Source organism: Odontesthes bonariensis, chromosome 9 (genome assembly GCF_027942865.1).
Source record: "Odontesthes bonariensis isolate fOdoBon6 chromosome 9, fOdoBon6.hap1, whole genome shotgun sequence".
In the NCBI taxonomy this organism is placed as follows: Eukaryota; Metazoa; Chordata; class Actinopteri; order Atheriniformes; family Atherinopsidae; genus Odontesthes; species Odontesthes bonariensis.
In genome coordinates, this window is record NC_134514.1 from 109416 (window position 1) to 130000 (window position 20585).

The 20585-nt window shown below is 43.7% G+C and overlaps 1 protein-coding gene across 3 annotated transcripts in view; it reads left to right on the forward strand.

Annotated features, from left to right (window-relative positions):
• nyap2a (neuronal tyrosine-phosphorylated phosphoinositide-3-kinase adaptor 2a) overlaps positions 1-20585 on the forward strand; it is a 36471-nt gene that overhangs the window by 4967 nt on the left and 10919 nt on the right. For 2 of the 3 annotated variants that reach the window (XM_075472664.1, XM_075472665.1), the window contains 5 exons: positions 4715-4931; positions 5384-5697; positions 6235-7260; positions 11036-11152; positions 13174-13286. In XM_075472664.1, coding sequence (XP_075328779.1) covers positions 4729-4931; positions 5384-5697; positions 6235-7260; positions 11036-11152; positions 13174-13286 — 1773 coding nt within the window. In that variant the 5' untranslated portion in view covers positions 4715-4728. Of the gene's footprint in view, positions 1-4714; positions 4932-5383; positions 5698-6234; positions 7261-11035; positions 11153-13173; positions 13287-14272; positions 14828-20585 lie in introns of those variants that run through there. The other variant, XM_075472666.1, reaches the window with a different exon arrangement.

Below are 20585 nucleotides of genomic sequence, written 5' to 3' on the forward strand. Positions count from 1 at the left end.
TAGGGTTAGAAACCCACCTCTGGGTTAGGGTTAGTGTTAGAAACCCACCTCTGGGTTAGTCTTAGTGTTAGAAACCCACCTCTGGGTTAGTGTTAGTGTTAGAAACCCACCTCTGGGTTAGTGTTAGTGTTAGAAACCCACCTCTGGGTTAGTCTTAGAAACCCACCTCTGGGTTAGTCTTAGTGTTAGAAACCCACCTCTGGGTTAGTGTTAGTCTTAGAAACCCACCTCTGGGTTAGGGTTAGTGTTAGAAACCCACCTCTGGGTTAGTGTTAGTGTTAGAAACCCACCTCTGGGTTAGTGTTAGTGTTAGTGTTAGAAGCCCACCTCTGGGTTAGTGTTAGTCTTAGAAACCCACCTCTGGGTTAGGGTTAGTGTTAGAAACCCACCTCTGGGTTAGTGTTAGTGTTAGAAACCCACCTCTGGGTTAGTGTTAGAAACCCACCTCTGGGTTAGTGTTAGTGTTAGAAACCCACCTCTGGGTTAGGGTTAGTGTTAGAAACCCACCTCTGGGTTAGGGTTAGTGTTAGTGTTAGAAACCCACCTCTGGGTTAGGGTTAGTCTTAGAAACCCACCTCTGGGTTAGTGTTAGTGTTAGAAACCCACCTCTGGGTTAGGGTTAGTGTTAGAAACCCACCTCTGGGTTAGTGTTAGTCTTAGAAACCCACCTCTGGGTTAGTGTTAGTCTTAGAACCCCACCTCTGGGTTAGTGTTAGTGTTAGAAACCCACCTCTGGGTTAGTGTTAGAAACCCACCTCTGGGTTAGTGTTAGTCTTAGAAACCCACCTCTGGGTTAGTGTTAGAAACCCACCTCTGGGTTAGGGTTATTGTTAGAAACCCACCTCTGGGTTAGTGTTAGAAACCCACCTCTGGGTTAGGGTTAGTGTTAGAAACCCACCTCTGGGTTAGTCTTAGAAACCCACCTCTGGGTTAGTGTTAGTGTTAGTGTTAGAAACCCACCTCTGGGTTAGTCTTAGAAACCCACCTCTGGGTTAGGGTTAGTGTTAGTGTTAGAAACCCACCTCTGGGTTAGGGTTAGTGTTAGTGTTAGTGTTAGTGTTAGTGTTAGAAACCCACCTCTGGGTTAGGGTTAGTGTTAGTGTTAGAAACCCACCTCTGGGTTAGTGTTAGTCTTAGAAACCCACCTCTGGGTTAGTGTTAGTCTTAGAACCCCACCTCTGGGTTAGGGTTAGTCTTAGAAACCCACCTCTGGGTTAGTGTTAGTGTTAGAAACCCACCTCTGGGTTAGGGTTAGTGTTAGTGTTAGAAACCCACCTCTGGGTTAGTCTTAGAAACCCACCTCTGGGTTAGTGTTAGTGTTAGAAACCCACCTCTGGGTTAGTGTTAGTCTTAGAAACCCACCTCTGGGTTAGTGTTAGTGTTAGAAACCCACCTCTGGGTTAGGGTTAGTGTTAGTGTTAGAAACCCACCTCTGGGTTAGTGTTAGTCTTAGAAACCCACCTCTGGGTTAGTGTTAGTCTTAGAACCCCACCTCTGGGTTAGGGTTAGTCTTAGAAACCCATCTCTGGGTTAGTGTTAGTGTTAGAAACCCACCTCTGGGTTAGGGTTAGTGTTAGAAACCCACCTCTGGGTTAGTCTTAGAAACCCACCTCTGGGTTAGTGTTAGTGTTAGAAACCCACCTCTGGGTTAGTGTTAGTGTTAGAAACCCACCTCTGGGTTAGGGTTAGTGTTAGAAACCCACCTCTGGGTTAGTCTTAGAAACCCACCTCTGGGTTAGTGTTAGTCTTAGAAACCCACCTCTGGGTTAGTGTTAGTGTTAGAAACCCACCTCTGGGTTAGGGTTAGTGTTAGTGTTAGAAACCCACCTCTGGGTTAGTGTTAGTCTTAGAAACCCACCTCTGGGTTAGTGTTAGTCTTAGAACCCCACCTCTGGGTTAGTGTTAGTCTTAGAAACCCACCTCTGGGTTAGTGTTAGAAACCCACCTCTGGGTTAGTGTTAGAAACCCACCTCTGGGTTAGTGTTAGAAACCCACCTCTGGATTAGGGTTAGAAACCCACCTCTGGGTTAGTGTTAGAAACCCACCTCTGGGTTAGGGTTAGAAACCCACCTCTGGGTTAGGGTTAGAAACCCACCTCTGGGTTAGTGTTAGTCTTAGAAACCCACCTCTGGGTTAGTGTTAGTCTTAGAAACCCACCTCTGGGTTAGGGTTAGTGTTAGAAACCCACCTCTGGGTTAGTGTTAGAAACCCACCTCTGGGTTAGTGTTAGTGTTAGAAACCCACCTCTGGGTTAGGGTTAGAAACCCACCTCTGGGTTAGTGTTAGTCTTAGAAACCCACCTCTGGGTTAGTGTTAGTCTTAGAAACCCACCTCTGGGTTAGGGTTAGTGTTAGAAACCCACCTCTGGGTTAGGGTTAGTGTTAGAAACCCACCTCTGGGTTAGGGTTAGTGTTAGAAACCCACCTCTGGGTTAGTGTTAGTGTTAGAAACCCACCTCTGGGTTACTGTTAGTGTTAGAAACCCACCTCTGGGTTAGGGTTAGGGTTAGAAACCCACCTCTGGGTTAGGGTTAGTGTTAGAAACCCACCTCTGGGTTAGGGTTAGAAACCCACCTCTGGGTTAGTGTTAGAAACCCACCTCTGGGTTAGTGTTAGAAACCCACCTCTGGGTTAGGGTTAGGGTTAGAAACCCACCTCTGGGTTAGTGTTAGAAACCCACCTCTGGGTTAGGGTTAGTGTTAGAAACCCACCTCTGTGTTAGGGTTAGAAACCCACCTCTGGGTTAGGGTTAGTGTTAGAAACCCACCTCTGGGTTAGTGTTAGAAACCCACCTCTGGTCGGGGGCAGGGTTAGGGTTAGAAGTTACAAAGCATTTATTTTAGCAGACAGTTTAATTCTAATCAGCGAACATGTTAGGGCAGACTGGGAACTATTTGGGGTTCAGTATCTTGCCCAGGGGTACTCTGACATGTAGGCTGGGGAAGTTGTGATCAGTTACCTCCTGTTACAGGCCAACGTGGGCTCCAGATAATGCCTACATTTGGCATTACGTGAAACTCTCTTGAAATTCAACTTTGAATATCTACAGAAACTCATGCAAGGAGGGGATGGCCGGTGCCACAGAACTGAGCTCCAGATCCATCTGGGTCCATCCATTTGACTTTTCTTCCTCAGTGACATTTTTTTATTGGTATGGTTCATTCATTAAAATATATCGTGATGGTTCACCATCAGATAACATAAAATATTGCTCAAACTATTTTGGAGGCCTTTTTGTCACACTAATACTTTTTTTTTTGGTTCCATGGACAAATTAAGCTATTACATCAGCTTTGTGAACACATCAGTGTATTCATGTATTCATATATAACATTTGAAAATAATTGGACTTGATAAAACATGTCATAGGAGATGGATTACTGACACAAGTATTCAAAATTACCGCCGATAAGGAGTAGAGGTTAAAACAAAGGCCATGGAAAAACTCCGAGCTTTACCAGAGACACAAGCAGGGCCAAACAAAGTAAAGCTTCAGTAAAGGTTCTCATCCATTCTGATCTGCTGGTTCTGATCCATTAGTTCTTATCCATTAGTTCTGATCTGCTGGCTCTGATGATCCTGAAAAACAAAAAGTACATTCTGGATCACTGGTCGTCAGAAGTGAGCCAGAATAGAAGTGATTGTTGGTCTTCTTATGTATAGATGTTTTTATGAAAAGGTATTTCATGAATAATACTAAACTAATAATACTAAACTGAACTGAACTGGACTTTACTTGATCTAATTTGTCATAGTTGAAGAAGCTAAATTAAACAAATCAAAATAAAGCTCCTATAAATCCTTCTTATTTATCAAATGAACATAATAGATTGGTACAACCAGAGGCACGGGAACACATTTTCGGCATGGGGTGCTGTTGGTGGGTGGCGAACTTTTGAACGGGGGGTCTGGGGGCCCTACCCCAGAAAATTTATTTTTTTTTAGATGCAATTTCCTGCATTCTAATCAATTTTAGGGCATGGCAAATCCCATCTGACTCACTCCTTCAGAATCCACCAAAGAGTTGGTGCACACAACACAATCATTTCTGTAGCAATCAGAATCAATGGTAGCAACTCATGAACTCGCTCTTGTCAGCACTACCTATGGCACTGAAAATAGCAATTAAACACAAAGCACTCGGCGGTGCTATACTCTCCTCAGTATCCTGCGAAGGGCTAGCAGCAGTGCTAACAGGGATCACATCAGTATCAGCGGCAGCTACCTTCTTCGTCCGATGCGTTGGGCTGTGGATTACTGATCTTCAAAAGTTTGGGATTGGGGAGGCTTTGAAAAAAAGACGAAAATCTCTTCTGCGACATGTTTGCTACTCTTATTGAAACGTTCTACTCAGCGGGCTCGCGGGTTTTGTTTCGAGGAATCTCAATCACGTCAGGACAAAAGAAAATCTGATTGGCCACACAACAAATTTTATTTATTTAAATATTTTATTTATTATTGTAAGAGCTAAGATATTGCCATCTCACTTCATGAACACAATATACAATATCAGCAGAGCGGAAAACAACAGTTTGAAATAAATAAATAAATAAATAGCCGTAGCTTTATTTTCATGTCAGTTTCGAAGCTCCGCCACCAGGGGGAGCTGCCGCACCTCCCGCACCCCCAGTTCCCGCGCCACTGGGTACAACACTGTCGGGACTGTTCAACCATCCAGTTAAACTGAATAAACAAGTTATAAATATCATCCTCAGATATTTGGGGAGTCATGACATCCCAGGACGAGGTGTCTTCCTTCAGGAGGTTTTTCCAGTATGTGGAAGATAGCGGCCTGCGAACTTATGACGGTCTGGTGATCCAAAACGCTTCGGACATCGCAAGAGAGAGCGACCGCATACGGAACCAGACCAACTGGACCTACCTACAAGAGAAACACCAGAAGAAGAGACGGCAGGAAGAGGCCATCAAAAGGTAGAACATAAGGCATAAGCAGAAATATGTGACCTAACAAGCTTTTACTTTCCAATGTCAGCCTCCTGTGTTCCTGCTGGATGCATCACCTCATGTAGATGTGATGTTGCATTTCATTGAGTAAGTTATCAAGAATGCACCAACACATAACCTGAATGATCCTTAAATGCATTTTTCCACAATATTTTTAAAGGTGGCAGAGCACTCGCTGAAGTCTGGAACAGCTTGATGGGGATGAATATAAAAAACATGCAACGTTATATCAGACAAGTTCCTTTTTGGTTAATTAAGCACATTTTCATTCTGAGCGTATATAAATGAAAAGGCAGCAAAATAACTGAATTTAACCTTCAGAATCATACGGAGCTTTGGCTGGAACAGCTTGTGTATCTTATTGTTGCATAATTGGCTGATAATACAGTGACTGAACTTAATGACGTTCTTTTGTCCAGGATTGGTGAAGATGTTGCCATGGCCACAGATGGAGCATACTCTGGGAAACATTTCAGGATGGGCTTCATGACGATGCCAGCACCACAGGACCGATTGCCCCCCCCCAGCCAAGGCTTCACCGTACGATCACAGTCCCTCCACTCGGTGGGCGGAGGGGACGACGAGTCCAACCACAGTCGCAAGCAGCCCCCCCCCAAACCCAAGAGAGACCCCAAAACCAAACTGAGCAGCAGCTCTGAAGCGGTGGACGGAGGCTCTGGACTCATGAAGAGAGAGAACCAGGAAACCAAAGATGTGCCAGAACAGCTGGAAGGTGAGAGCCAAAGACCAGCCAAACCTGTCAGGTTTCAGGCAGGGGTCACATGTCCTGTTCTTCTTCTTCTCTTTTTATAATTATTAGTCATAGGCTGTGTTCGAAACCGCCTACTACATACTACACACTGCATACTAAATACTGCATACTACATACTACATACTACATACTACATACGACATACTACATACTGCATACTACATACTGCATACTACATACTGCATACTCATCAATCAGACAGTATGCAGAGCGTTTACCAACAATGCATCTCGCTCCTGCCCGAGCCGAAATCAGCCGGCCTGAAGCTGATTTCTCTTAAGCTCTAAACTCTGTAAACTTTAGCAACATTTGAAACATTTTCAGGTGAGAAAGTAGTCGTTTAGATCCCCAGTAGGGAGTAGTGGGAGAAGTATGCAGTTTCGAACACAGTCGTAGAGTCATTTCCCAGAGGGAATGAGTCCCTTTGTGTATTTGAAGTCTTGAGTTTTGTTGCTGTTCAGCGTTCGGTCAGATTTTAACCTCGTTTTCTCTCTGTAGCTCGATGTCTCCACGCTGAGGACTCCAGAAAGATGCCTCCGCCCAAACCCAAGAGGAACCCCAACACTCAGCTGAGCACCTCTTTTGACGAGTCTTACATCCGTAACTACGGCAACAAGAAGTCTTCCTTGCAAGGGGACAAATCTTCGTCTCAGAGTCAGAGTCCGGTGTCCCGGGACACGGACGACGAGGAGCCGGTTTACATCGAGATGGTGGGAAACATCCTGCGGGAGCTGGAGGGTCAGGAAGCGGCGGAGGAGGAGCAGAGCGAGGCGGTTTACGAGGAGATGAAGTACCCCATGCTGGAGGACTTCCTGCAGGACGCCGCCATCATGGATCCGGACGTGTGGTCGTCCCGGGGGTCTCTGTGCGACATCCCGGCTCCCTTCCCGAACCTCCTGACCCACCGCCCACCTCTGCTGGTCTTCCCACCCGCCCCGGCTCAGTGCTCCCCCAACTCGGATGAGTCCCCCCTCACCCCTCTGGACGTCACCCGTCTGCCCGCGTTAGAACACGCCACCTACAGCAAGTCAGGCGGTGCCGATCAGGGCTCCACCCACCACCGCAAGGACCGGGACCGAGACCGGGACCTGCCTCCCACCCACACCATCACATCCTCTGGGCGCTCATCGGCTCCGCCTCTTCCTTCCAACTTTTATAAGTCGTCCGGCTCCGCCCACGGCGGTCACGGTTACCCTCGCAGCCAATCGGCGTGCCCCTCCCCGGTCAGCGTGGGGCGCTCCCTGACTCCACTGAGCCTGAAGAGGCCGCCGCCCTACGACGCTCTGATGGCGGGAGGAAGCATGCCCCGCTCCTCCTCATCGTCATCATCCTCCTCTCATAGAGCCGGTGAGGGCGGAGCCAGACTCAGTAACTCCTCCTCCACCCACGGCTCCATGCACAACGTGTCGATGAGGTCACAGACTCCAACGAGCCCATTGGACGAACTCAACAACCTGTTTTCATCAGGCAGACAGGTGATAAAGAAGAGAGGCTCAGCAGGCAGGAAGAGCCGGGAGGGAGAAGGTAAGGACCCGGAAAAACTGCAGAATATAAACACGATGAGCCAAAGCACGGGATAATTCCTTTGAATAACGACGGCTTTAACCAAAGTGATTGAGTAAATTACTCCTTAACTGGTCGTTATGGTGACCGACTGTTCAACCACGTACTTCTTTAACCTCCTCAGCCGTCTCAGAGGTACTCGCTCCTGCTTCTGATCATTTGGTGCTCCGCCTTCATTTCTTACTGTGGATGTTCACCACAGCAGGGTTTGTTTTTCTTTGGCTGTGTTCGAAACCGCCTACTACATACTGCATATTACATACTATATACTACATACTACATATTGCATACTGCATACTACATACTACATACTACATACTGATCGATTAGGTAGTATGCAGAGCGTTTACCCACAATGCATTTCGCTCCTGCCCGAGCTGAAATCAGCCGGCCTGAAGCTGATTTCTCTTAAGCTCTAAACTCTGTAAACTTTAGCAACATTTGAAACATTTTCAGGTGAGAAAGTAGTCGTTTAGACCCCTAACGTGTTGAAAACCTGACAAAATACCGGCTGTTTACAATTTTGTTCCCACGAATTCGGCGCTACTAAAGGTAGCCGCAGTGAGCAACGCACTTCCTGTTATTTTCACAAAATAAAATACCCGTTGCCTTTTATCATAGGGAAAGCCATTACCATACAATTGGTGCTTTTGTTTTGAAAACAGGAAGTGAACCTACCCTCGTTGTAGCTAGCTTGAAACTGCCGTTTTGACAGGAAATGACGATCGGCGACGTCACGTTACGTTGCATCTTGGGTAGTTTGAGTATGAGTAGTAACCTCATGATGCATACCCAACATTTCAGAGAATCTAGGATGCATCCTGGAACTTAAAAAAAGTTAAAGTTAGTATGAGTAGTAGGCAGTGTTGGGCAAGCTACTTGTAAAATGTAGTGAGCTAAGCTATCAGCTACTCAACCATAAATTAAGCTTCACTACACTAAAGCTACCACCACTAGAAATGTAGTGAGCTAAGCTACAAAAATGTGGGGAAAAGTAGTTCACTACATCAGAAGTTACATTGTACCGACATAATATCAGATTGATTTAAAATAACAGATATCTTCATTAAATAAAACTTTATTGAGCTCAGTCTAATCTTAAGTGCTATACCAAGATGGAAATGATCTGTGTTTTCGTGAATAACACTATAGACATAAGGCAAAAATGAAATCATTATCTAAAATGTGTCACTTGACAATAATGGTCATACACAGACTATTAAATGTTTGAATAATGTGTCAAAATTAGGCCTACGTCACGTCACATATGCAGCATGTTGTGCGCCCCCCACCCCGTTGGAACAAGAAAAAAAAAGGAAAAAAAAAAGTTCAGGCTCAGTATTTTTTTTCACTATCACCCCTGAATGTTGCTGATGCTCGTGTAACCGATGTAATGTAATGATGTAGTTTTTTTTGTTAATTTCACCATAAATACATTTTTCTCTTGTTCTCGTTTTGTTGTTAATTTCAATTGTTATGTAATATTTTTTATTGGGAGCTTTTATTTTTATTTTGTTTTATTGCGTTACCGGAACTTATTGGTGATGTCACATCCTGTCAATTGCGCTGTCAGTTGGTCTCTGAGATCGCTGAGTAGCTGTGTGTGTGAGAGGCGGTGAAGTGGCTTTAATTTTAATATATTTGTTCCATTACAGAGGTTGTCCTGTTACTTTGTTCTCAACACAACGCAGAGAGGAACACTTTTAGCCAGAGTCGAATCACGCCGGTTACACTCGCAACTGTATGCACGCAGGGTAGCTATGCAATGCATAGGTCCTATGTTAGTACCAGTATGCAGGCGCCACCAGCAGACGAGTGGGAGCAGCTTGCGCATGACGTTCAACAGACATTCACTTTATTGTGTTCAAAACCATGTTGTGATGCTGGTAACTGCTGTTTTCCTCTGGCATGACCTGAAATTTTGTAGCTTTTGTGGACGCTACGTCACTACTTGACAAAAAAAATAGCTTAACTACAGGGACGTTACTCGATACATAAAGTAGTGACGCTACAGCCAAGCTACTGGGAAATGTAGTTAAACTAGTAGCTTTGCTACAAGTAGTGACGCTACTGCCCATCACTGGAGGAGAAGTATGCGGTTTCGAACACAGCCATAGAGATTTGTTTCCTTTTAAGAAAACATATTCTTCCAGTGAATTTTTATTGCCACCCTCTGGCGATCCCAGACAGTTTGCTCTTTGGTTCCCCCTGTAGTTATGGGATGTAACTCTCTCTATGTGCCCTGCACATGCACAGCCACGCAAGTTCATTTGTTGTCATGCTAAAAAAGATGATACCTTTGAAAAGATGATTGAATTAGAGTAGACATTAGCATGACGTTAGAGGTCCTGAACAACAATAAAACTGCATATATTTATATACGATGATATATGTGATGAACAAGAAGTTCTCACAAATACTAATATAAGAATTAGAATGATAATAAAATACAATTTGCTTTAATATTGACATTTTTGAAGGATCTGAATGTGGCGTGTGAAATCAGCACATATGCATTATAATGCACATTATTTATATTCCAGTGTCATGTATTGAAGACAGTAGAGAACATCTTGAAAGGCTGCAGACTTCCAGTTTTTGGTGTGAAATTCACTAAAACTGAGCAAACATTTTAACAAATAGATAATATAATAGGAATGAATTCTGCTGTAATGTTGTGTATTTCCTGTTATTCTGACACAGAGCACTAAAGTAAATATATAAAGTATATAAACAGTTTTATTACAGGAAGCAGCCACAGCTTCAGCCTCTTATTTACAGGAGAAATGATTTTGATTCTTCTCATGAACTTAAACCTGCATGTCGACAACTTCACCAACAGAACCGAGCAAAGCAATCGGTCAGAACCAGAGAGCCCATCAGTTATTATAACAACCATAAAGCTAACTGCATCTGTAAAATCCAACCGGATCTTTATTCCTTTACACTTTATCTCTGCTTCCTCAGTTCCTCTCTCAGCCTGCCCTTGGGTCTAGTTGCTGCTTTAAACTGTATTTGTAATGGTGACTGCGTCTTTTTTACTTGATCAATTATGGCCAAAGCGTGCCATTATCTGGTTGTTGGTGCGTTATGTGGCACCGTAAACCTAAACAGTGTCGTGCCGGGCAGTAAACCAAAGTTTACCTGCACTGCAGTCTCTCAGGCCTCTGCACTCCAAGGCAGTTTCAGGCTGAACTCCAGAGATTATTATCTTTTTGAGGTTTTCATCTTACAGATTTATGGTTTTGTATCTCTTCTTGATCAAACCAGTGAACTAAATGAGATTTTCGTTGGTCTCTTCATGACTTAATGAACTAAATGAGATGTTCGTTGGTCTCTTCATGACTTAATGAACTAAATGAGATGTTCGTTGGTCTCTTCATGACTTAATGAACTAAATGAGATGTTCGTTGGTCTCTTCATGACTTAATGAACTAAATGAGATGTTCGTTGGTCTCTTCATGACTTAATGAACTAAATGAGATGTTCGTTGGTCTCTTCATGACTTAATGAACTAAATGAGATGTTCGTTGGTCTCTTCATGACTTAATGAACTAAATGAGATGTTTGTTGGTCTCTTCATGACTTAATGAACTAAATGAGATGTTCGTTGGTCTCCTCATGACTTAGTGAACTAAATGAGATGTTTGTTGGTCTCTTCATGACTTAATGAACTAAATGAGATGTTCGTTGGTCTCTTCATGACTTAACTGCGTTTGTCTTCTTGCTTCTGCAGGACACTGCAGGTCTCTGCCCAGACATCACAATAAAGAAAGAGATGGACAGTTAAGTCCAGTTTCCAGCAGGATGGGGAGGTCTTCAGTCAGTCCCACCATGATGCTGTCTGGAGGAGGTGAGTCACTTTAATAGGACAGCAAGTGTTGATGATGCCACATTAAATTAGAAACTAAACACACTAATCTTAATCTTTGTTGGTTGCTGTTTCAGTCAGCGTCCTCACAGGTGAACAGCAGGTGATACAAGATGCATAAATGAAACATTCATACACCTTTTTATAAAAGAATCTGCACACATTCTGCATTCTTAGGTCATTTTGGTGGAGCAAAGATCCAAATATAGGTGAAAGAATTTCACATTTAAGAAAATAATTGACATTGGTATTTCTCAGGTTATGTTTCTTGTCATTAGTTTTGATCATATAGTCTCATTTAACTGGGAATGCTTTAAATAATTTGTTAAGAACATACCTGCCTTATATCATTGATACGACCATCAAACAAGGTGGAGACTACACTTCCTTTTAATGAAATGGCTTCCTGTGTTTGTTTGGATCAACAGTCGTGCACAACCTCAAAAGTTCACTTTTTAAAGAAAACACACATTTGGATAACAAAGCCCCAGATGAGAAATGGTCAGAGATAAAAGGACACTGTCAATGGCAAAATATAAAGTGTGACCAAAAGTTTATGAAAGTAGTCAATTTAATCACCAAATTTGCATGTGGTGACATCACTGATGACATCACAGTATGGTGGCTCCTTGGATTCCACAACTTCTACTGAACATTGGATTTTGAACATATTTCTACATGAACACAACTATGAACAAAGTTATGATCTTTGTCATGATTTTTTGTCATTTTATCCACATAAACACAATGGAAAATAACCTTATAACCTTAGATTAGGACTGTATCTTTGAAGTACCCTGAGATGACATTTGTTGTGATAGAAATGAAACTCAAATGGATTAAATTGAATTATTCCTCTTCCATATAGCTCACTAGCATTAGTATGAGGTTGGAGCTGCTTTAACGGAACTAATAAATTAATGTATGTATGTATTCATGTAACAAACCCTGTTCACCGAGCAACCGCAAAATTATCAGTTATCAATTATATACTATAACTTTGTGTGGGTGACTGTATCATTGCAGAATCATTTACACTTACATAGTAATGAATCTTAGATTCACTAATGTCTACCCTTGTAATATTTAATGTTATACAGTTCATAACCAACATGTTGGTCATGAAATGGAAATGTCTTTTCCATTTCCATACGTGACTGTAAAAATTGGCTTTGTTCTTAGACATTATAAATGAAATAGTCTCTGTGCTTTTCCACGATGACCTAAAGTGATCCAGGAATGGGGAGACACAACAATTAGCCTGGGAAAGCAGAGAATATGATGAAGCATGTTGAACCTACTCATGTCCAATCATGCTCGGTCGAGTGTGAGTCCAACCTATGAGGCTATAAATGCAAATGATACCCGGAAATAGAGGCTCAGTCTGACGGACTTCCTGCGGGAGCTCTGTTCCACTGATATGCGCTGTTCTACCCAGTGCTGATATGCTTTGACATGTGACTACCAATAAACACTTTATTTAACTTGAGATTCCTCCGGCTTGTTCTTGAACTGCCATTGAAAGAATCGATCTAACAATTTGGTGCCATGACCCGGAAGATTTATTCCGGGCCCACTTTGTGTGGGTCAGGGTGACTGTATCTTTGCAGAATCATTTACATTAACATAGTAATGAATCTTAGATTCAGAAATGTCTACCCTTGTAATATTTAATGTTATACAGTTCATAACAAACATGTTGGTCATGAAATGGAAATGTCTTTTTGCTGGTTTTGTGCGTTCGAACCAAATATTTTTGTAAAGTTTGATTCAACATTGAGTGAAACAGAAAATTCTGTGCATACAATACTAACTACAGTTTACATCAATACATGAGCACAGAAATGTAGAATGATATCTGGTCTTTGGCAGTTTAGTCAACATTGGATCGCGTTGGGAAATCTACAATGATGCGGTTCTTTTGAGACCCTCAGGTGGACAGCAGGTGGACAACAGCTGACGTCTGTGTGAGATTATTGATCTGAATTTGCATCTTTCTGCAGAATCCACGTCTGTGTGTAAACTTGGACGATCAGCATCGACATCAGGAGTTCCGTCTCCAGGAGGGACGCCTCAACGCCACCTGCATGAGTCCCACCATCCTGCGCTGAGCCAGGTAACCCACCTGTGACCCACCTGTGACCCACCTGTAACCCACCTGTAACTAGGGATGGGAATTGATGTGATTTTCACGATTCCAATTCCATTTTGGATTCTGCTTAACGATTCGGTTCTTTGTCGGTTCCCTTATCGATTCTCATTTGGAGAAAAAGGACAACAAACCGGTCGATCAGCATCAACTTTGTTTAGTTTAGAAGTAACACGAGTCATGACCTCACAAACCCAACAACGGTGAGGTCCACACTGGTCTATCCTGGCCTGGGTAATTTAACTCTTCCTGCTCTGGTGAAAGGAGAAGCTGGAGGTAGAGGTGAACTGGGGGTAGTACCACCAGCGTCTGGCTCTGAGCCAGTCAGGCTCTGTCTCTCATGATTTCATCTAAATGTAATGCCTGAGAAGGCATTCATTTAACCTTAACCGTTACTAACAGCAGCTTTTACAATGAGGCAAATGGTGCTAACATGATAGGCAGTGTTTGTTAGTTAGTTGGTGACCTGCAGTGTTAGCCAAGGACATGCTAACGTTTCTAACGTTGCTAACGTTGCTAACGTTGCTAACGTTGCTGGGTTCAGATTCACCAACGTTAATCATTCATTCATAGTTATTGCATGTTGGTAGTATTTCCTCCCTTTGGTGAAATATTCACTTTGCAAGTTGCCCTGTTGTCGTCTTTTTTAGGGATGTGTAACCAAACTTTCCAGCGTTTGTACCGCTTGAGCGCCATGTTTACTGTTGCCTGCTGGCTGCGCTTGACTCGCCACGCAACATTGCGTGGTGACGTCATTCGCGCCCACTGGAATCGATAAGGGAATCGTTTGCAAAATCGCCAAAACTATTCCAAGGAATTGAAACACTGAGAACCGGTTCTCAACAAGAACCGTTTTTTGATTCCCATCCCTACCTGTAACCCATCTGTTGGTTTGTCTGTGTGTTTGTCTGTGTTATCTGTTTTAACAACATTTGTTTGAAATGTTCACACAGGACTGAACTTTGCTGAACAACATAAAACATGTTAAAGACCGACAGAATCTCCAGACCATCAGCTGAGCTGTAAATGTCTCTTTACTCGGACAGGACTTCCTTTTAAATACTCATTTTCTCACAAATATGAACCCAGTCTTGTATTTTTTCTCAGTCTAAACTTTTCTCTCTGTCACTAACTAAAGCAATACTTAGATACTGATACTAATATATAGATACTGATACTAATATATAGCATAATTTAATCCCTGATACTTAAATATTGATACTAACATTTAACTAACACCAAACTAACTGTGTTTGTAGTCACACTGAAGCACTTTAACTAATTAAATCTCTTTAAAAACTCAACTCTTTTAAGATTTTCATTAAAAAATGAATTAAAACTGTTACCAAATAGAACAGAATTGACTCTGGACTCATTTTTTTTACCCGTCTCCTCAACCCACTGTTGTTGGTCCAATTCCAACCCATTCTGAATTTGCTCTACTTATGAAGCGCTGAACCTTCTGAAAGATTGTTCGTCTCAGTTCCTCTGGCAACTTAAAAAGAACTATGCAAGAATGAATACTTTTTCATATAGTTTACACATCTTTTCATGTCTAATTTTCCTTCTTGTTACTGTTGTTAGTGCTGATAATAAATATAATTACATTTTATTTAATGCTGACAGTGGAATTGAGATTTGATCACTGCACTCCCATTTAGTCTTAATGTTAGTATGTTTGGGATGGAACTCAAGGTGGCTGACCGTCCAAGGAGAAAGAACAAAAAGAAAGTGTATGTATCGGGAAGGGAATTAAGGCTGATTTATGGTCGGAAACCAGGTCGTCTGCGTGTGTGTCGCAGTTAACGCAGACATGCCCCCCCCCCCTCTTACGCAGACACTCTGGTTCACCTCCCCAAAATTGTAACTCTCCGCAGACAGTGCCGCAGACATCGCCGCAGGGGGGAGAGAAAGGAGGCCTCTGATTGGTCAACTCTACATCCGCTCTACACTATGCGTATTTCCGGTTTGCTAACCGGCTAATGGTGACGCTAACCGTGCTAACCGTGACGATTCTTTCCCTCTCTGCCAGCTCCAGTAGTAGCAATATTTCTTCTATTTCTAGATCGATCAGCTGCATCTCAATCAAAGTGCGCATTCGTCCAGTCGCCATTGTTGTTGAATGACCTCCGTAACCGTAACACCCACAATCCTAGCTTGTTCGTGATTGTCCCTCTTGCGTTGTGGCGTGGGATTAACATAGCGCAGACAGCGCTTCAAAAGTGGGCATAAATCAAAAATAACTGCGTCGTGTCTGCGACACACTGCTGCGAGAGTATACACGGCCCTTAAAGCCAGAGTCCAACCCTAACCAACCAACATTTAACGCTGCTCCTATTGACAGCTCACTGGCATGTTAACATCTCTTTGAAGAACTTTAAAAAAAGAAAACTTTTTCTTCTGTCCTATTTTTCATTTATACACTAAAATAATTTGCCCCCATAAACCTTTGCAATGAAGCCAAGCGAACAACGTCAGGACCCTCTGCTGGATGAGGTGCAGCCATCGTTAACACCAGCGTATATCACCGGTCTCTGATCTGAGAGATGCAGTGTTTCCTGCTGTCAGTGTCGGGCTATTTGCTGTAAAAAAAAAAAGGGTCTGTTTCAACAATTCAATAACTTCCCCTAAGTGTCAGAACTGGGCTTGAAAGGAGGACTCAGATGCAGATAATCCAAATAAGGCAGGGTTTATTAGGATGTTCCAACCATCAATGCGACGTGATGAAAAATAAAGAGCTATGAAAATACACTTCTATATATTACATAAAACTTAATAAATAAAAGAGGAAAAAACAACTAAATGCACTCCTACAAAACCGGAGACTCTACAATCTCGTGAAACGTAATCTGTAACAAAAATTCACTCCTAAAGGAGGCTATCAAAAATGACCATGAAAAACTTAGACTAATTTACCAAAATTTATGAACAAAAAATCACTCGCAAGGAGGCTAGGAATCAAGGCTAGGAAAACGCATGAACAAGGCAAGAATCTCTGTGGCTGTGGCAGGCTCAGGTGAACGATAAGACGAGACACTCAGGCACAAGACAAAGGGAGACGCAGACTATAAGACACATGAGGGTAAACAGGTGGAAACAATCAGGAATCAGGGAAGACACTCCAACAGGTGAGACATGAGATAGGGTAAGTGACCTGAAACAAGAGGAGAGTTACTCTTCAAAGTAAAACCGGAAATGACAAAACATGGAGACGAGACAAAAAACCAACTTGACCTCACCGTGTGACACTAAGTGAGTCAGTTTTATCATCTACAGTTCATAATAAAGGTTCCAGGTGGGACAGAAATGCCTGAACACAATGATAAATAAATGATAAATGTTGATGTTCAGGCAGCGCTGCAGTTAAAGTAAACAGGATTCTATGGTGGAAATCACTCCACGGACTTTGGAACACTTCTGAAATCTGTGGTCTGACCAATCAATCTGTAGCCCCTTTCACACTGAGGAAGAACCCACGTTTAATTTGCGAATTTAGCGTGTCCGCTGTTCCTCTCACACTGACGATCCGGGCTGGCGTGTCAACTCGACTCGCCTTTCGACCCGCGTCGGACCCTAGTCTTTTTGCCAAGCCGAGTTTGATGTGAAAGCAATTGACGCGGGTTGGACGTGGGCGTGGCGTGACGAGTTTAAAAGACAGAATGGAGCTGATTCAGAACAACAGCGACAGGTAACACCAACCCTTGTGGTCTTGCCATCTTCCACACTCTTCTTGCAGACACATGTGTGTTCAGAGACATGGCAGCTAAACGTCTTCGTCGATTGCGTCGACGCTGTTCGCGTTCTTCTACTTCAAATTGACGATGGATTTCCTCAACTTGGACATTATAGTGCTCTTGTATTCTCCGCATATGTTCTTTGGCGGCATCCCACGTTGTGACCATCCACACCCCGTAAAATAACATCTCCATGAACTGCATATACACTTGCATGACCGAACAAACAGCCAGCAACAAAAACAAGTCCTCAAGGTGTCCCGCCATCCTTGGTTTGAAAAATTTTATGCAGACAGGTGTTTTTAGGCCTACCTCCGACGCATGGCTTGTATTGTACACGCCCAGCATTTTATGTGTTTCGTGTGACGCTCTGCCACTAGGCAATGCATAGATACCACCGGAAACCTGTGGATTTTAACCTGGATTTAAAAATGTCTCCATTTGGTGAAAGTTTAATCTCCACTGCCAGTTTGTTCCACTTGTTTGCAGCATAACAGCTAAATGCTGCTTCTCCATGTTTAGTCTGGACTCTGGACTGGACCAGCTGACCTGAGTCCTTGGATCTAAGAGCTCTGCTGGCTTTATATTCTCCTGGTCTTTTTGGGAGAGAAAACCTTTAATTCTGTTGATGTTTCTGAGATGGTAAAAAGTATGGACCCTGGAAACACAGAAACTGGTGAAGTTGAGGATAATCCAAAAGTTCAGTTTATTGAGGACTTGTACACACAAGATCACCTGGGGAGTGGACAGAAGCAGGTAGGAGCTTAGGCACACGACACAGGTAATACCCAAATTTACTCATTACCACAGAAAATGCGGACTCTGGCATAGAATGTAAAAGAAGACCAGGTATTTATACATGGAAGGTAATCAGGAGAAAATGATAAATCCCTTCCTCCTGCCGGTAGATAGAAAACCAGGAAAAGAGAACAAAATACTGAACGAATCCTGGAGCCGTGGCTGTGACAGATCTGGGTTGTTTTTTTTCTAGTCTTTTCATGGTTTCTTCATTTAGTCTTTTGGTTCTATATTCTTAGTTTGCTTATATTATTCCTGCTTTTAGTCCTGTGTTTAGATCTGGTCATGACTCTTAAGTGTCCTCAGCTTTCCTGTTTGGTTTTCAGCTCCATTTCCACACCATCAGTCACAGCTTCAGCCTCAGCCTACTCTGGCGTTCAGTATCTTTGCTCTAAATGTTAAGAGGTTATTGATCCAATAACATTTGGATCCATTCATTTTCATCTACAACCTGACAAAGTTTGGCCTTGTACACCTTCTTCTTTATTCCTGCACAAGTAACTAATGCCTGGCACACCCTCTGCCGACACAGTGTGAAAGGGTTGCTGGTTCTCCCTTTTGTGTTGGCTGATATCTGATGTCTCTTGACCCATATCATTTGTGGGAATGCCATCTCCACAACAAATAAGTTTGTGATTTAGAAGGATCATCATTTACCTGCCTTTATGGTCTTTTTTTCCCCCTTTGGTATTGACATTATGTTTATTTTTGTTTATTATCCATGTTTGATTAAGTGTGTATGTACCATTTGTTTTTTAAAACAGATTTCTTCTGCTTCATCTATCACTAAATGTTTTACACAATCACTCACATGATGATATGAACTATGGTGATGACAGGCTGTAGGGTTAGAGTTAAGGGGAATGAAAGGCTGTAGGGTTAGGGTTATGGTTATGGTGATGACAGGCTGTAGGGTTATGGTAATGGTGATGGTGATGACAGGCTGTAGGGTTATGGTGATGACAGGCTGTAGGGTTAGGGTTATGGTGATGTGATGACAGGCTGTAGGGTTAGGGTTAGGGGGGATGACAGGCTGTAGGGTTAGGGTTAGGGGGGATGACAGGCTGTAGGGTTAGGGTTATGGTGATGACAGGCTGTAGGGTTAGGGTTAGGGGGGATGACAGGCTGTAGGGTTAGGGTTATGGTGATGACAGGCTGTAGGGTTATGGTTAGGGTGATGACAGGCTGTAGGGTTAGGGTTATGGGGATAACAGGCTGTAGGGTTAGGGTTAGGGGGGATGACAGTGTGTAGGGTTATCGTTAAGGGGGATAACAGGCTGTAGGGTTAGGGTTAGGGGGATGACAGGCTGTAGGGTTATGGTGATGGTGATGACAGGCTGTGGGGTTAGGGTTCTGGTGATGACAGGCTGTAGGGTTAGGGTTAGGGGGATGACAGGCTGTAGGGTTAGGGTTAGGGGGGGTGACAGGCTGTAGGGTTAGGGTTAGGGGGGATGACAGGCTGTAGGGTTAGGGTTAGGGTTATGGGGATAACAGGCTGTAGGGTTAGGGTTAGGGTTATGGGGATAACAGGCTGTAGGATTAGGGTTAGGGGGGATGACAGTGTGTAGGGTTATCGTTAAGGGGGATAACAGGCTGTAGGGTTAGGGTTAGGGGGGATGACAGTGTGTAGGGTTATCGTTAGGGGGGATAACAGGCTGTAGGGTTAGGGTTAGGGGGGATGACAGTGTGTAGGGTTATCGTTAGGGGGGATGACAGGCTGTAGGGTTAGGGTTAGGGGGATGACAGGCTGTAGGGTTATGGTGATGGTGATGACAGGCTGTGGGGTTAGGGTTCTGGTGATGACAGGCTGTAGGGTTAGGGTTAGGGGGATGACAGGCTGTAGGGTTAGGGTTCTGGTGATGACAGGCTGTAGGGTTAGACTTAGGGGGGATGACAGGCTGTAGGGTTAGGGTTCTGGTGATGACAGGCTGTAGGGTTAGGGTTAGGGGGATGACAGGCTGTAGGGTTAGGGTTAGGGGGGATGACAGGCTGTAGGGTTAGGGTTATGGGGATAACAGGCTGTAGGGTTAGGGTTAGGGGGGATGACAGGCTGTAGGGTTAGGGTTAGGGGGGATGACAGGCTGTAGGGTTAGGGTTATGGTTAGGGGGGATGAAAGGCTGTAGGGTTAGGGTTAGGCGTGATGACAGGCTGTAGGGTTAGGGTTAGGGGGGATGATAGGCTATAGGGTTAGGGTTAGGGGGATGACAGGCTGTAGGGTTAGGGTTAGGGGGATGACAGGCTGTAGGGTTAGGGTTAGGGGGATGACAGGCTGTAGGGTTAGGGTTATGGTGATGACAGGCTGTAGGGTTATGGTTAGGGTGATGACAGGCTGTAGGGTTAGGGTTATGGGGATAACAGGCTGTAGGGTTAGGGTTAGGGGGGATGACAGTGTGTAGGGTTATCGTTAAGGGGGATAACAGGCTGTAGGGTTAGGGTTAGGGGGATGACAGGCTGTAGGGTTATGGTGATGGTGATGACAGGCTGTGGGGTTAGGGTTCTGGTGATGACAGGCTGTAGGGTTAGGGTTAGGGGGATGACAGGCTGTAGGGTTAGGGTTAGGGGGGGTGACAGGCTGTAGGGTTAGGGTTAGGGGGGATGACAGGCTGTAGGGTTAGGGTTAGGGTTATGGGGATAACAGGCTGTAGGGTTAGGGTTAGGGTTATGGGGATAACAGGCTGTAGGATTAGGGTTAGGGGGGATGACAGTGTGTAGGGTTATCGTTAAGGGGGATAA